The 18,436-nt window shown below is 40.5% G+C and overlaps 1 protein-coding gene across 1 annotated transcript; it reads left to right on the top strand.

Annotated features, from left to right (window-relative positions):
- The first annotated feature begins 4,762 nt into the window (after positions 1–4,762).
- psmb7 (proteasome 20S subunit beta 7) lies at positions 4,763–17,129 on the top strand. Its single transcript, XM_036563097.1, has 8 exons — positions 4,763–4,905; positions 8,383–8,476; positions 9,168–9,265; positions 11,527–11,667; positions 12,366–12,481; positions 13,315–13,373; positions 13,448–13,599; positions 16,920–17,129. The coding sequence occupies exons 1-8, from the start codon at positions 4,844–4,846 to the stop codon at positions 17,029–17,031; spliced, it is 834 nt and encodes a 277-aa protein (XP_036418990.1). The 5' UTR covers positions 4,763–4,843; the 3' UTR covers positions 17,032–17,129.
- Positions 17,130–18,436: the final 1,307 nt, after the last annotated feature.

Genomic DNA, 18,436 nt, shown 5'->3' with positions numbered 1-18,436 from the left:
AGCAGTTTAGCCCCGCCCATTCAGTCTTTTTGACTCTGTGAACATCTTGCTGCCCACAACATTGTGCTCATCGCACCTGCGGAATTTATTATTTTTTATTAAGTGAACGTTTTCAAAAAACATAGAAATATTCAGTATAAAGTTTAAATATAAACATATTGCAAACTATACTGACATAATTCATAACTGTAGCACCAAATAAAAACTGATCAAACAGTTTACTAACCATCAGTCAGCAGTAAAGTATCAAGATGAGCCACTTACCAAGAAAAAAACTGCAAAGAACTTTCCACTGTGTTAATGTGAATCTCAGCCATAGCTGTCAATCAAACACAGGGCCCTTTACAATATCACCACATAACGTTTGTCATTAGGCTGGCTGTGAATGGAGAGGCTTTATTTAGTATGTAACTTATTTGTATCAGATTGGCTTACAACTTACGAGTGTGATATGATTGGCTTACAACTTACGAGTCTGATATGATTGGCTTACAACTTACGAGTCTGATATGATTGGTTTACAACTTGCAAGGTCTGATATGATTGGCTTAAACTTAAGAGTCTCATATGATTGGTTTACAACTTGCAAGGTCTGATATGATTGGCTTAAACTTAAGAGTCTGATATGATTAGTTTACAACTTGCAATGTCTGAAATGATTGACTTAAACTTAAGAGTCTGATATGATTGGTTTACAAGTAAAATGTCTGATATCTGTAATAATTACAGACTAATAAAGATGAAATAAAGTAATCATAAGCAGCTGTTGTTTGAGTCATTACGGGGTTGTGAATGTGATGTTGCTGGTGTAAATGGGGGGTATGTTTGTGTGTAAAAGAGAGATTTAAGCGTTTTGAAAAGTGTGATCTGGGATTATTGATCTGTGCCGGGGTCAGTGCTGTTATTGATCAGGAGCTCACTTCAGGCGGAATGCTAACAGTACAGGAAGCTAACCTGGCGGATCTGTCAGGTCTCACTGTATGAGTGTCTGTGTGTGTCTTTCTTACAGACAGTGAAACGTGCAGTCAGAGAAAACTGTGAGCGGTTTGCTACACTCGTCCTTCCCCCAGCCTCTCTCTCTCCCTCTCTCTCCTCCTCTTCACTAACACGATCAATAGTGAGACTCGGCTTTGCGTGTGCGGCTGTATGTAGATAAAGCTGGACCGGAGGTGTGATCCTGCACTCGTTTGCACGGCTGGTTGGGAGACTGTGCTCCAGTTAATTCAGTCATTCCTCTTCAGTGTTGCCAGATTGGGGGGATTTTGGTGGAGAAAGAGAATATCAAAAAGTACTTCAACTTTAAAGCTGCACCATGTAAGATCTGTGTTGTTAAACCTGAAAGAGCAACTGAAGCGGTAGAATGTAAACAGGCTAAAGTATAGTGAGCGGCGCTGCTGTAAGTCGCCCTGTAAAGCCCGGAATAATCAGTTAAAGTCAGATGCGTCAGGTTAGGAGCTTTTCACACCACGTCATATGCCTTTACATCACGTCACACAAAGAGGCTCAAAAAGAAGGTCTGGTTCAGTGTTTAGGTCTCAAATGATCTAAAAATCAACATTACAATATGAAGAGAAAAATCTGATTGGCTGAGCCACATTCGAAGCTGCTGTAAAGTATTCGATATACTGTAAAGTATTCGAGTGCACAGATGAAGTAAGAACCCATTTTTTGTTAAAACTTATTTTCTTATCCAGAACTAGTCTGGTCAGCTAGCTAACAGGCTAAAAGATAGCAAACATGCTAAACAACTCCAACATTAATATCACAGGTTTGAATTAAAGCACTTACGGTATGATTTACTGTAAAACGGCAGTATAAAAGTCTAAAAATGTCACTCTAATGTCTTACACGCTTCAAATGTTCCTGTTTCAGTCAGAAGTCACGTCAAACCCAGGCTGAATCCCAAACATCTCCGTACTCCCTAAATAGTGTGCTAGCTAGGGACGTTTAGAAGTTCTAGCCTCCATATCCAAACAATGCAATAAGTGTTATCAAGTTTATCGAGTGTGGATGTGTCTGAGTCCCAAATGACTATTCCTTAGCTGTATTTTGCTCTGTTGGGCTGCAGAATCCAGTATTTAAACTCCTATGTAGTGCACTATGTAGCGAGCAGGAAGCCATAAGAGGTTTAGCCCCAGCTTGGGAAGATGGGCATTGTTAGCTTGGTGCTAAGTAAGATGGGAAATTGCGCAGTGGCGCTAATAGAAATTAGCACGGTGGTAATTTGGTGACCAAAAAGTACTTACAAAGGGAAAGTTTCTGCATTAAACACTGCTTTGTTATAAAATGTTCATTCTTATACGATAAAAAGTCAAAAATATCATGAAATGTCTGCAGTGAACAGCGATGAGCGACTGAACGTTCTACTCACTCAGTGGTATATGGTTGCTTGGCAAAAAGCACTCTAAAAAAGCTATATTTCTTGGCGGAATACTTGTTTATGTTGATTATTAATAATAATAACTTAAATTATGTACTAAAATTTGTGTATTTTGTCATATTTTATGTGGTCTGCCGTTTTATAAAAACAATAAGCCACTGTTATTGGGATTTTATCACAGGGAAGGGAGTTTTACTCCCTTTCACGTTGGGCCTAAGAACATCCTTCCTCAGGATGAAATCGCTGTAACACACAGCCTCTAGTGTCTTGTTGCTTAATTACACTGAAGAACTTATGATGACAAGAGTACATAATGTGTAATTACACATTTTCACCAGAGAGGTCTCCAAATCCCCAAAATTGTATTTCTTAATAATGCAGCCAAACTTTACCCAACTTTGAATCAGTTATCAAAACTTTGACATTTTATTCACTCCTGTTCAGAGGAGACCCTTCAGCATCATCCTCAGTCTCAGAGCTAATGGATTGATCAGGACCCTCTGCGTTATTGACTGTACTGAGTATTATTATTATGACTGTACTGAGACTGTACTGTACAGTGTTCTGCAGTATTTGGACATTAGAGTAGCTCATAGCAGAGGAACCTATAAAGATAAGCAAGGTTTAAAAATGTGTATGATTATTTCACTGCATGCACTATTATTGATATTTATATTTTACTTATTGTTCTGTTTATTTGTTGTTATTTATTTGTTTATGTGGTATCATGTCAAGTCTTTTCACTCCACTTCAATAAACCAAAATTATTTTTGTATGAAGGGGGTCATTAATTTTTTTGCACCAGAGCTCAATTGTGGCAATCCATGGAATTTTCAAAATTCCCCCATAACTCAGTGTGTGAGATGTAAACGGAGTGATTCAGAGTGGTTTGGTGTGAAATGGTTCAGATCTCTTTACAGTGGTGGTGATAGGAACCAGGGGTCGCCATGACTACAACACAAATATAGACATTTTATTTAGACATTTAGTTTATATAGAATGTTGATGATGGAAAATAGTGGAAAATCTGGAATAATAAGTTTTGTTTGGGGACTATTTTGCCTCACAACGTCTGGTTCCTGTCTAATGTGATTATGCACATATTAAGAAAGATCTTCTTCTCTAATGGTAGAAGCAGCTGGAAATACTTCTAATGTGTAGCCTACTGGTCAAGTGCATGGACAAAAAAAGCCCTACAGTCAGCCTGGGGTCAGTCTGCGGTTTTAGATTTTAATTTTCCTTCAGGAGCTCTGAGCTCTTGCTGCTCCCGAGTGGTCAGAAATGGAAAAACACTCATATAAACTGGCTCAGCCAGTTTTTTTACCAAAATGAAACACTTTCTCATTAAATTACCAAAACTAAACAACTTCGCTGAAATCCACTGAATAAAAATGATCTGTACTGAGTCAACGAGTATGGAGAAAAATAAGTAATGGTCCACTCCTTCAGTGGAGTGAGCTCCATCCATACCTTTAACAGACTGTTGAAATATTGTTAGTGTATGTTTGGATCCCCTAAAATCTCATACAATATTGTTTATTTGTCTCAGTAGGAAAGGAGTGCACTCGTTAGCGTTTTGAGCGGTCTGCAGTTTATGGTGCAGCCCTTAAAGTAAAAGAAGTGCACTTGTCTGTGTAGTGAGTGGTCTGTGGTTTAGGATGCTGCCGGTGGTTGAACTTTGTACAGGCCCCGTTGAGAGGAAAAGACACATACTCTTTAGTGTAGTGAGCAGTCTGTGGTTTAGGAAGCTGCTCTGTTGAGGGGTAAAAAAGTTCCTTTGTTAGTGTAGTGAGCGGTCTGTGGTTTAGGATGCGGCCCTGTTGAACAATAAAGGAGTGCCCTTGTTAGTGCAGTCAGCACTCTATGGTTTAGGACATGGCCCTGTTGAATAATAAAGGAGTGCCCTTGTTAGTGCAGTGAATGGTCTGTGGTTTAAGATGCGGCCCTGTTTGGGGGTAAATAAGTGCATCCTTTAGTGTAGTGAGCGGTCTGTGGTTTAGGACTTGGCCCTGTTGAATGATAAAGGAGTGTCCTTGTTAGTGCAGTGAGCGGTCTGTGGTTTGGACACGGCCCTGTTGAATGATAAAGGATTGCTCTTGTTAGTGCAGTGAGCGGTCTGTGGTTTAGGACACGGCCCTGTTGAGGGGTAAATAAGTGCACCCTTTAGTGTAGTGAGCGGTCTGTGGTTCAGGACGCGGCCCTGTTGAATGATAAAGCAGTGCCCTTGTTAGTACAGTAAGCGGTCTGTGGTTTTGGACGCGGCCCTGTTGAATGATAAAGCAGTGTCCTTGTTAGTGCAGTGAGCGGTCTGTGGTTTAGGACGCGGCCCTGTTGAATGATAAAGGAGTGCCCTTGTTAGTGCAGTGAGCGGTCTGTGGTTTAGGACGCGGCCCTGTTGAGGGGTAAGGGCCTCCAGCGCTGTGAGCTCCACTTCCCGGAAACAGCAGCTCAGTGTACTGAATAATGGCGACTCTATCGGTGTGCCAGCCTCAGCTCGGAGGTTTCAGTTTCGAGAACTGTAAGAGGTAAGAAGGGGCCGATAAAGAGCCCGCTCCGCTCACCTTTGGGGCAGTTCGGTTAGACCGCTGTGGGGGATACTCCGCCGAGTCCTGCTGGTGGAGTGTGTAACGTTAGTGTGTGTGTTTGTTAGCTAGCAGCTCGGCCCGTGAATGACTCAGTAGATTTCATTGAAACTGTCCGGCGCGGGGATTAAACTGCAGTTAGTAAAGCTGCGGAGGAAACCCCGCTTCTGTGGAAATGTGACTGAATAATTATGGTTTATTTTAGAACGAAATATGTATTTTCTTCAGTTTGTGAGCTGTTTCATTCCAGCGCGGTGACCATGTGAGCGTTAGCCGGTGAGCTGAGCTCAGTCATGATGTTGCATCGCTAACAGAACCGGCGCTGCGCTCACAGCGTCGCGCTACTGAAAGCTGTTTAAAATAAAAATATCTGCTGATTCATTCAGAAAAATTGCTAAAATAATGGCCGTAAATATGATAACCTAAAATGTAACGTTGTTCCTGCGCTTTATAGCGGCTAATGTACCGAAAAGCTCTCAAAAAGCACCAACTATGGAGAGAAAATTAGCCACTGCTAACGAGCTCCTTTGTTTTGTTTTTTCGGTGTTTTTACACAGATATTCCTGAAACAAAGGGGCGAAAATGTGTAAATAAATGTTTTATTTAAAATGGGAACGGATGAAACTGAAAAATGTTTTGAATATTTTACACCGATTAAATACACAAAAAGCTCAGAGCGTTAGTTACGTGACAGTCCAGAGAAGCCCGCGTGTGCCTTTTAAATAAACTAGTAATAAAGTAGTAATAAATAAATCGTTCATGTCTCTGAACACTTGCAGCTGTTAAGTTTATATCGTTAGTTTAACTGTGTTGAAAATGTTCTAAACTGTGGGTCTTTAATTTGAAGGTAAACGATTCTCCTGTTTAACCCGGTTCTCAAACTTTTATTCAGTAAATTGATTTGTATCTTCTATAAATATGGACTTATTTATTTGTTTGTTTGTTTGCTTGCTTGCTCTCACAGTTGGAAATTGCTCTGATTCCTTTGCTCTAAGCTGTGTGGGTTTTTAGATCCTTAAAGAGGAATTCCACCCATTTTTCAAAATTCCCCCATAACTCAGTGTGTGAGATGTAAACGGAGTGATTCAGAGTGGTTTGGTGTGAAATGGTTCAGATCTCTTTACAGTGGTGGTGATAGGAACCAGGGGTCGCCATGACTACAACACAAATATAGACATTTTATTTACTATCCAGAACCACCAGTGAACCTACATGAGTCTTCTGAGTTTATATGGAATGTTGATGATGGAAAATAGTGGAAAATCTGAAATAATAAGTTTTCTTTGGGGACTATTTTGCCTCACAGCGCCCTGCATGTATCCCTCCACCATGAATGGAGTTTAAGTTCTCTATAAACGATTATAAAACAGTGTCTCAGTCATCAGGCAGTAAATTCATAACCATTTCACGTAGTAACTTTCTGTGAGGGAGCTTTTAGAGGTGGACGTCTGGTTCCTATCACCACCACTCTGAATGACTTTACATCTTGATCATTTAACTGTGTATAAATTTATAAAAATCACCCTTTATGCCTTCATATTTTCCTCCTTCAGATGGAAATGGTGGGTGTGTGTAAAACTCCAGCCCCTCTGGTGAAGGATGTAAAGGATAAACATTCCTCCTAACCTAGGAGTAATTTGAATCTGAGACTCGCACAAGAAACTAAACGTCCTGCTGAAATTTCACTCCCTGTTGTTTGATTTAAACATCTCATGTCTCTGGTGTCCATCAGTCACTGTAACAAGTTGAAGATTCTGACGGTGCAGTTTTCGTTCTCTAACGTGATCATTAAAGCTGCAGATGCGCTGAGATGGGACTTTAAATCCACCTGAATCAGCAGAGCAGAGATGTGGAGCTTTTATTTGTAGAGGGTTGAAAATGCAGATATTGGTGCCTAACTCGGCGTCACAGCGATGTAACTGCATCAGCTAATACTGGTTTGAAACATCAGCCAAATTTAATCAGCTGTCTGGTGCTGGTATTTAGATATGATTCCAGTATTGTTTTAATTAAAATGTGTATTCTTCTGTAGTTTGTTGTACCTGTTGCAACATTTACGTCTCCCCAAAAGGGCAGTTTTAGAGGAGAAGCTACACATTTTCTCTGCTTTTAATATGAGTTAATGTCAAAAGGTTTTATTCCAGGTAGGTTTGGAGCATTTCTAATAATCCATTCATCATTACACATTCATGCAGAGCTCAAATGACGTGTACACACACACATACACTTTCTAAGCTACTTATCCTTCTGGGTTGCGGGGGATGTAGAAAAATAAAAATGTGAAAAAATTGAGTTTTTTTGGACAGCGATGATACAATGAATGTAAACATTAGCCCAATAACTTCATAAAAATAGTTTAAAAATATACAGAAAATGAGGTTTTAAACAGTGAAGCGTCAGTGAAATTCATTCAGGTGAACTGAGAGAATAATGAGAAAACAATGATTAACATAAACAAGACATTTAGATGTCAATAAAGCATGTTTAAAGGAATTATTTAAAAAATAGGTTTGCCTCATTTAGTTTCTGAATGCTTCATGTGATACAGCACCATTTTAGCAAATGTGCTACAATTTTATGTTCTGAAACGAGTTTACAGTGAAACCTGTTGGTCATTTTATCTCTCAGATGCATAAAATTAATCACATGATGCAGCAATTTAAGTGTGTGTTGAAAAACTCGGATGTGAATCAGTGGTTGTAAATGTGAATCAGTGGTTGTAAATGTGAATCTGCATGTCTGATTCGCCCCTCACTCTCTACAGTGTATCTCACTGAAACCCCTGTTAGTGATAGAGTAAAGTGGGCAGAGGGGGTGGGGCTTATGCTGTGGACACACCCACCAGGAGCTGAAAATGTTCTTCTGGAGAACCTTTAAATCCATGTGTTAATTTAAAAGGAGCAGTGGACAGTTTAGCTTTATTTTTGTCTTTTCCAAAAGCTTGATTATCATCTAACAGTAGGCTCAGTAATATTGGAATCATTTCAGTCTTAACAGATAATTGCTTAAATAGGGGCAGTTACTTAGATTTAGCTGATATTTCAGACAAATATGTGTTTATTGAGCTCCAGAAGGGCCGAACATTTAGGAGATGCTGTGTTACTGCACTGCAGTATCTGCATTTTTCATTTTACTGCATTCTATTCTAATGTATCCTTAGAGAAATAAATATTATATTTCTTTGTAATGCTAATCTGGGTAGATGTAATCACAATTTCTACATTTTCTAAATGTTTATCAGCATCTGCAGATACGTACATTAAAATGACAAACCTCGGCATCAGCACACATTTAACTCCTTATTTATACAGGTAGTTCAAGGATGGTTGAAAATCATTAATATTCTCACTGTTTATATAAAACTGAAGCATGAACTGATTCATTTTCTGTGTAATGTGTTGTTTCTGTGTTTTTCTGCAGGAATGCTCTGCTAGAAGCTAACATTGCTAAGCTGGGATGCAGTCTGCCTGCAGCTCGTAAAACCGGCACCACCATCTGTGGAATCGTGTACAAGGTGACTTTCACAGAACGTTACTCTTACAGTGTCTGACGGGTGTTGTTTTCTCCTCCTTTCGCTCTTCATTCGCTGACAGCTGAGATGCAACATAAAATATATTTGACTTTTAGTGCAGAATGTGCATATATTTACATGAAGTAAATATATTGAAAAGAATATATGGAGTAAATTAGAGTGTATTGCACTGTAACCATACACACAGTCGTATGACCCTCAGTCAGATTACATCCTCGACAGGGAACGCACTTAAATATGACATTTTTCTGCAATTGTTTTGCATAAGTTATATATATATTAGCTGAGTTTAATGCACTGGAACAATATAAAATGTGCTGTAACCTTTGCTCAGGCCACAGTTTCATTTATTTCTCTTATGTTAATTTCTGCAAAAAACCATAACTGTACATTAAAATGTGCAGAACTGAGTCTCTGTGGAGGTCAGTATGTGGAGTTTGACTGGGGCACCCCAACTTTTGCACACGGCTATGCAGCTGCCACCGCTGCATCCTTTTTTTCAAGTACAGCAGTTTTTCAGAATGGGAAAAGAGTAGGAAAGATTACATACTAAATATCTCTGTGATGCGTTTGTTCTTTTGAGTGGGTCGTTTTAAAAACTCCTCACTGTTTGTTTGTTTTGTGCAGCTCATTGTTGTGATTATTTGTTGTGTATTTCTCTCTGCCTGTCCAGGATGGAGTGGTGCTGGGAGCTGATACCAGAGCGACTGAAGGAATGGTTGTAGCTGATAAGAACTGCTCTAAGATCCACTACATCTCCCCGAACATTTAGTGAGTCCTCATCTCACCATATACAGTGCTGTGAGAATCGATTTAACCTCTCGTCCGATTTCTTAAATCATTTACACGTTGCAGACTTGTGCGATGTCAGTATTGCAAAGACCAATATTGCGACAATTGACAAACAATATACTAAATATTTATTATATTTATTGGTTGAGAAGTGTTCTAACCATGCTGTTATTTTGCCATAACATCACAGGTTTTTCACAAACAATATCACTCCGCTGAGATGACGCTGCTGGGCAATGACTCTGTCAGCTGTAGGAGACCCTTAAGCCATTTGAACATTTTTACTTCTTACTTTGCCACAAACAGAAAATGGACACTTTTAAGATCACATTTGACCGACAGCTGATTTGGTCAGACTCTGAAGATGAGACGACACTAAATTCCCAAACTGTCATCACTGAGCAGCTTTTCAGTCGGCAGCTGTGACAGAAGAACAGCTGAACAACCTGGAATCAGCCAGAAATGAACCCAACACCATTTGCCAAACAAAATGGGCTGTAAGATGCTTTACAGACTGGCTGGAACAAAACAACATTAATACTGATCTGGCAAAAACTGACAAAACTGAGCTGAACTTGATATTGCGGCAGTTTTATGGCTCAGTCCGATTTGGTCAGACTCTGAAGATCAGACTACACGTTTGGCGAATGGTATTGGGTTCAGTTCTGGCTGATTCCAGGTTGTTTAGCTGTTCTTCTGTCACAGCTGCCAACTGAAAAGCTGCTCAGTGGTGATGACAGTTTGGGAGTTTAGTGTAAGGAGCTGGAGAACGAACTGCCGGCTGTGCAGCGAGTGGGCGGAGCTCGTTACTCTGACGAAGCAACAAGCTGCTTGTTAAAGAACTATAATTTGGTGAAGGAAATGCGAACATTAAAACAAATTAAACGCCGCGTTCACGGCCCAGTTTATTAATTTATTACTTTATTTAACTGTTGTATTAAAGCAATAGAACACTCGAGGAGTGTGTTATCGCCAATAACATCGGTTCGTGTTCGTGCCTGCGACCAAATCACAGCCGCGATGTTATTTCGCAATAACACACTCCCTCTCGCGTTCTGTAGCTTAAATAATATGCCAAATAGCGCATTGTGACTGTATTGCTATACATTACAATTTATGCAAATTATTCCTCCAAATAACTTTCATATAGCAAAGCTTACATTTTCTCACTTCAACCTTTTTTACTGAAGCAAAACTGAACTGTTGACAACTCAACATAAACATTTTCTTACGCTTACATATTTGATAGGTACTTTTAGTAAGAATCTTATCTAATGACTCTTATGGGTATATTTATGATAATGTTTCTGATTCCTGCCTAAACACTGCAAGTGAACCTCGTTATACCACTTTCAGGCAAGCATGTTAGCAACCACACTACTCATCTCTTCATAGCAGAACCTTCACTGGTGTAAATCCTGGTCTCATTAGAAAGAAACAGCTACATCTTGTGGACTAAGACAGAATTGCATCTTGGTAATCTATGAGTCTCAGAAGGGGTTTAATACGTAAAAAATATGTTAAAGATTCAAAATTAAATAAAACATCAATACTTGAATATGTAAGTATAAGGAAATATGCAAATAGAGATACTTTTATTTCTACTCTCTTATACTGTATCCTATGTATGTTTTTTTTGGTCTGTTTTTATTTCTGTTTTTTTATTTTCTGCATAGTATATGTAAGTTTATGTGCAGTTATGTGTGTTGCTACTGAAACACTGCAATTTTCCTTTGGGTCGGTCGGTCTGTCTGTCTGTCTAGCTGTCTTTCTATCTAGCTGTCTATCTAGCTGTCTGTCTGTGTCTAGCTATCTGTCTGTCTGTCTATCTATCTGTCTATCTATCTGTATCTATGTGTCTGTCTATCTATGTATATTTCCATCTGTCTGTCTGTCTGTCTATCTGTCCCTCTGTCTGTCTGTCTGTCTGTCTCTCTATCTGTCTGTCTATCTGTCTCTGTCTATCTAGCTGTCTGTCTGTCTGTCTATCTGTCTATCTATCTGTCTGTCTATCTAGCTGTCTATCTGTCTCTCTATCTTTCTATCTGTCTGTCTGTCTATCTGTCTCTCTATGTGTCTGTCTATCTATCTGTTCCTCGTTGTATTTGTAGGATTTCTAAGCCCCAAATATTGTGACATCATATTATATGGGAATAATATGTATATATTCAACTCTGCAATCTGATTGTCCAGCTGGACAGTGAGTTACTGTGTAAACCGGGTTGTGTTTGTTCGTGTAGCTGTTGCGGAGCTGGTACGGCAGCAGATACGGAGATGACCACCCAGCTGATCTCCTCTAATCTGGAGCTGCACTCTCTCTCCACCAACCGCCTTCCAAGAGTGGCCACTGCTAACCGCATGCTCAAACAGATGCTCTTCAGGTGCCCACCAACAAACACCTTCTTTCTCCCGGTGTCTTTCTTTCCTTATATATTACAGTTTACAAACAATTCAAAGATTTATCACTTAATCAGCTGAGTGATTCAGTACTGCTCACATCTCACCTCCTGCACACAAACAGATATTGTCGTACTGACGACCACAGAGGAGATCTGCTCTGCTCCTTTAGATTTCTCACAGCCCCCTCAGAACATCTTTTAAAGGCTTCCTTCATAACATCACATTCCTGTGGGTCTCTGGGGCTTAATTTTAATCAGGGGGCTCCTGATTGGATGACGATCCTAATGCTGCGGAATGTTAAACCCCCCCCCCAATATGAGGTGTTATAAAGCATGCGAACAAAATGTGTTCTTGTTAGGATATTAGAATACTCCTCAAAATGCATCTGTCTCAGTAGAAATGGTTGAAATGAAAGTTTAAAATTTACACTTATAAAAAGCTGCATTATTTTAGATTTATATTATATAAATTTGTAATTTTATGATCTTGTATGTCTTACGCACGATCTTTAGATTATATATACATGCTGCATTCCATCCACTTAGCTATTGAAGAGTGTTAACCTTTTATTTAATCCCTTTTCTTTGTCTCTGTTTCCCTAACATCTGGTTTATTTATCTGCCATTTGGTAAATTTTTCCATTTTTGACTTTGTGGTGTCTTTGCGTTTGTGTGTGCAGGTATCAGGGTTATATCGGAGCAGCGCTGGTGTTGGGTGGAGTTGACTGTAACGGGCCGCACCTCTACAGCATCTACCCTCATGGCTCAACAGACAAGCTGCCCTATGTTACAATGGGTGAGTCTCTGACACTGAAAGGCATTTTTCTAACGGGCCTTGTGGTACAGAGTGGTACGATTGTTAATTCCAGAACTATCCGAACCCTGCTCAAATACCCGTATCATGCTTAGTGACTTTACGGTGAAGGGAGGACCACTGTACCCACTCAAAGAGGAAGGACATTCATGATCTCTGACTCACACTTACAGATGGCTGTGGCATCACTTGGCATCAGACTCACGATCTCACAATGATGGAGCGCTTAGATTGTTGTGCCACTCAGGTGTTGATTCACCATTTGCTTTTTTCTGGCTAGCTGATGTGGCAGAAATGGCAGTTGTCTGATTTGAGTGACATGCGAAGATTAAGTTTGATTGATGGCCTGCACTGTTTGTATCACAATCCGAACATCCTCATTCAGCAAATGTGATGTGTTGTAGCTCTGGGGGCCGAGCTACACAGAATTCTTTGCTCTTTTTCCTTTCTGTTAATCATCTAATTTTTTTTTTTATTTATTAGTTCCCTTCAGTGAGAGACTGAGAGTTTGTATCTGGTTAGTGTGCAACCTAAAATAGGTGCTAATTATCAGTGTGTTATCGACAAGGTTATTGGCCAACACTGATAATTCGGCATGTCGCTAGTATCACCTGGTATCGGTCAGCTGATCTATCAGACGTTACTTTAAACTTTTTCCGCTGCAGTGAAATCTGAGAAATATAAAATCAGCGGCGCAGATTAATCGGCCCCTCATGTTTTTAGATGTGCTGGTTCAGTGGTTATATTATTGTTTCTGTTAAGGTTCTGAGTTGTTTCTGCGTGGTGTGATGTGCATCTCCGGTCTGTATTGTCAGGTTCTGGCTCTCTGGCTGCTATGGCCGTGTTTGAAGACCGATTCAAACCCAGCATGGAGGTGAGTGTCCGCCTGTCTATTTCTCTTCCTGTCAGTGAAGCATTGCGATGCTCACCGTATGTTCTGCCCATCAGGAGGAGGAGGCGAAGCAGCTGGTGCGTGATGCGATAGCAGCCGGGATCTTTAGCGACCTCGGCTCAGGCAGCAACATCGATCTGTGCGTGATCACCAAAGGCAAGGTGGACTACCTGAGACCACACGACGAGGCCAACAAGAAGGGCGTCAGGTGAGTGACACCTGCAGACAGGCCACCAGTCAGGACTTCTCTTAGCCTGTCATGAAAACACTTCAGTTCTTCTTTAAGCACTAAATGAGCAGAAAAGATGGGCGTTAGCAGAATTATGCAGAAATTAGCAAAATAAAAAAGGCGTTAGAAAAACAGAACTGTCAGTGTTATAAAAATGCGTTACACAATGATGTTTCCTGCAGAAAAGACCCCCATTTAAGCTTTGCTTTATCAAATAAAGTTATGTTCCTATCAAGAATTTCATTTAAAGTGCATTTTGCTGTTTCAGTCACATACTTCATTGAAGTGTTAAAACATGTTTTGCATAGAAATTATCAGTGCACGTGGGTAGAGCTACCCAGAATTCTTTGAGGCTTTGGTTTCTATTAATTGCATCTTATGTTGTTGATTTTCTTTACTTCTCTTCATAAAGAGGTTGTTTGTGTCATAACATGCTATGTTGATGATAAATGTGAAGTTTGTGTTTTACTTGTGTTTATTTTAATTATGATTGTGGAATGCGCTCGTCCCCCAGACCCCGACGACGGCCGCAAGAGCTGTCCCTGTCACTTTAATTTGCCTCACATTTGACCCCGGTGGCCAGGAGACGGGCGCATGCCACAATGATGTTCGGTCCCCACCTCCCCCTCCACCCCCACCCCAAAGCAAAACCATTTCAGATGCTTGGATGTCACTTCACTTTTTAACAAGAGCCACATTAAATCTGAAATATTTTTGTTGTGGCAATAATAAAATAATAGATAACCCAATATGCACAGATAAATATATAAACCTTTGATTTTTAACCTTAATCGCACAGCGGTTTCTCTCGGCACGGCAAAAACGGTGCTAAAAAACAATGTTATTTCACGTCTGAATTTCTACGGGGCTGGAGAGGCTTCTTATTCAGTGTCTGGCTGTTTGAATGTCCTGTTCCACCTTAAATAGAGCAGCAGGTATGTTCTGGAACCTGTACAGGCCGTTCAGCCCCTTCCCCTCACCGTCAGACTTTGCTCGGATATAAAAAATATTTCATTTGTTCACACTTCAGTATGAGCTGCACCTGGGCTTATTTTAAGACTGCGGCTTCCTCTGTTGCACCTGATTGAGTCAGGCAGCTACTCAGGCGCAACAAGAGGAAACAGAAGCGCTCTGGTGCCCATGCCATGCTTATGCTAACCCCAAAAGTCCCTGCAGTTGTTATCAGGCTATTTGGATACATGAAATTTTCTCTTAGTTTCTAACAACGCTAATGGAACCACAGTATCAGACAGTTAAGCCAACATTATTTTTTTTCTGAGAAAGCATGTAGTGGAGGGCTGCAGCACGGCTTTATCGGTTTAACAAGCACGACCACAGTAAGCAAAGTGCTGCCTCTCGGCGCTGTAGAACGTTCTGAAGCCAGACCACGAATCAGGACTGATACAGAGCGTGGACTACACATTAAAAGAAGACAGTTCACTAGACGTGTCCGTTTTAGAGCTGCGGATGGTGCGTTGTCTGACATTTAAATCATCCAACCTGATAGCCTTTGTGATGGCTGCAATCTGATGGTGATTCGTGATACTATCGTCAATAAGCTCGAGGCTAAAATCCCAGAGATGCAGCAAACAAAAGAAATTGCGAATTTTGTTTGTCAATACTGATAAAAAGCCCAGTAACTAATATGTGGGTCAGTGCTGGTGTGGAGTGCTGTGTGTGCTGAGACTCTGACCAAATCTCCACCTGTTCTGCTTTAAGACTGGAAGAGCATGTTCGAGCTGAAGAGTGAGTAAAAACGCGTGTGATTTAGAGAGTCTGTGTTTTAATGTTGAAACTTGTAGACAAAACAGATTCTGAAGCGTGTTTGTTTTTAACCTTTGCTAACATCGATTCCAAATAAAACGGGCCCCCCCACCCCTCACTTCCTACACACTTACGCCTCCTGTTAAGGGAGAATAAGTACAGCTGTGTAATTCAGGGGGGTTAAAGTGATAATTTAGCATAAAATTACATTTATACAGATTTCATATCAGCCAGGACATTGGAGTCTGAAGTTAGCTTCTTTAGTTTCAGCACTGGAGCTATGAGGCTAATGTAGCTAACAAGTAATGGAAGCCTATATCCCACCAGTTAGCATTGTGCTAACTGCATCCCTGAAACCATGTTAATAACTCAGACGGTGTGGAGTTGTTAAGTAAGATGTAATAGATTTGATGGTGGTTTCTGATAGGGTTGTGCATTCAAACTAATATTGATAATTGTGTATCTGCAAGGATTAATCAATGAATAATCCATTGGCTGCATGGAAGAACACCCCACCCCCCAAAAAGGAATGAAATTAATGTAGTCCTGTAGGCTTACCATTTAGGTGGGAGCACTGGTGTTGCACAAAAATTAGTACTCATGTTGGATAGTAAAATAGGCTAATGAGCTAAAGCAAACACTACAGCTAATTGGCACAACACTGGATACTCGTGCCAACATGTGGATTTTTAGTGTTCCTGGGCCTAGCTAACAGTAGCACAGTAGTCAATAGTAGCCTAGTTAGCGATAAAGAAGCCCTCCATCTGACTTCTTAGTCAGTTCAGAACCTCCAACAGCTCAGAGCGTTCGTCGTTGGTTCCACAACACTGGATGATCTCCGAAATCGCACTGAAAGAGCCGTGAGTGCAGCGACACCCGACATGCTCAATCCAGTATGGGATGAATTTGACTATGGCGTTGATGTTGTCTGTACAGCTGGAGGAGGTTCATACTGAGACCTTGTACAATTACATAATAAACTTTATGCTCATTTAAACCGTTTACAGTTTTCTGCATTGATCTGTAATGATTTACAGGTGAAATAAATCATTTTGAATCTTTTTGAATCACCCTGTACATGATCTTTAAGTCTGAACAGTTGGTCCCTGTTTATAGATAACAGTGAGTCATACATATACTGAACTACTCCGCACGCTTTGAGGCTAATGATGAGTTAGACATGCACTTAGCACCATGCTAGTTGGTGGGGTACTTGTTAACTGCACTAGCCTCGTCACTTCAGTGCTGAAACTAAAGAATCAAGCTTCAGACACCAGACCCATCCTGACTGATCGACTACATTTGGTGTAGAGGGAAAACTGTAAATGTAATTATTTGCTAAAGTATCACTTTAAGGGCTCGTCTGGAATTGCGCAGGTTGCGAGTGCAGTTCTTACTGACTTTACTGACATTCTAACAGTGGTTTACTGCAGTGCTCTGCTCGGAGGACGTACTGATCTCTGTGGAGTAGACGGGTAGAGTGCTGAACTGAACTGAACTACACGCTCGCTCACGCTCTGCTTTTCTTCCTGCAGAACCGGTGACTACAAGTACAAGCACGGCACCACAGGCGTTTTGACAAAGGAAGTGACCCCTCTTCAGCTGGAGGTGATGGAGGAGAGCGTGCAGACCATGGACACGTCCTGAACAGACACCACGCTGACCGTCACCCTTGACCCCGTTCTGTATTTCATGTATGGAGATGTTTTTTCCCCGTGTTTACAATAAAATCTGTTGTGAAGAGACGTGCGGTTCTTCCTAAAGCTTCATACGTGTTGAAACTCTGACGTTCAGCTTCGCGGAACAAACGCAGCTGCAGGGAACGACCTGCTGTTAGTCCAGGCTTAGATACTCAGGCTGTGGTTAGTCCTTGAGCACATGAAGGTGGTACGCTTATGACGAACGGTGTTTATTAGAGTAATAACTGCTTTATACTTGGGCCACAATTGTTACAAATCTGCCCGATCAGTTATTTGAGATGATCGCAGTTATTTAGGACCACAATATTTCTCCACAGTTGTTAGATTTCTGCCACTAGCAAAATGTGAATCAAGTGTAAGCAGTAAATGCGTTCACTGAGACATCATAGGGTTTATGACAACACAAAAGGTCTGACTTATAAGTTGGCGCTCCATGTTTAGAGGGCATTTGTTAGCTATGTGGCTAATTCTAACCTCTTTAGCATGTACGCTGGCAGAATGAATGTTTTTTGGCTTAGAGTTTAACTCTGTACACCATTCTGTAGACAACTGTTCTTGCATAAGTGTAGTGCATCATTTTGACAGGAAGCAAGGTGGCTTATCAGCGAGTTTGGCCAATTTAGGCTTGTTCATTGAAGGTAAATATTACAGTAGAAGAACAGAATTAATTAGAATTAATTATCAGCTGAAATTTCATAATCGTGGCCGCCCTAGTTATATTATCTTTGTAGTACTTTTCCTCCCTGAAAAGCAATGTTTTTCACCTGATAGATGCCACAAACATCACAAAGAGGGAGTAAAAACTTAGGGGAAAGAGACAGCCATCCCTGATTGGCCCAAGAGCTGTTTGTGATCCTAGATGTTTTGGTTTAGATTAGTCCCATATAGCAGCAAATAAGGTCAGCCCCCTGCTTGACTGTTTGCCACCGCTGGTCCACCCTCAGACCACCCAGATTACTGTCCTGCATACAAGCTGTAACTAGTTTTTAATCTCCTCAAACAAATTTTAAATGCACAGAGACTTTTATTTTAGAAAATAAACTTAGACAAATATTACAAACAACTGAGAGAAAAATATAATGGCAAGGCTGATATAAAATGATTTTATAGATGTTATTGCTGACACTGAGCTGGATTAAAATTATTTACTAATTTACAAAGTGTAACTAAAGAAGGGAAGGAAGGAAAATCAGTAAATTGGACTGGGGGAGGAATATGAGCGATGATACTTGGAATTTTGTCTAATATTCTGCTTAACCACCGGTGGGCCGCCCGGAAAACACCAGTAGACCACCAACTTTGCCATCAGTGGGCTGACAGTGATCCACTATCCTCTTGCTATCATAGGTATT

This window comes from Colossoma macropomum, unplaced genomic scaffold (assembly GCF_904425465.1).
Source record: "Colossoma macropomum unplaced genomic scaffold, Colossoma_macropomum, whole genome shotgun sequence".
NCBI lineage: Eukaryota > Metazoa > Chordata > Actinopteri > Characiformes > Serrasalmidae > Colossoma > Colossoma macropomum.
This window is presented reverse-complemented; position numbering and strand designations above follow the sequence as displayed.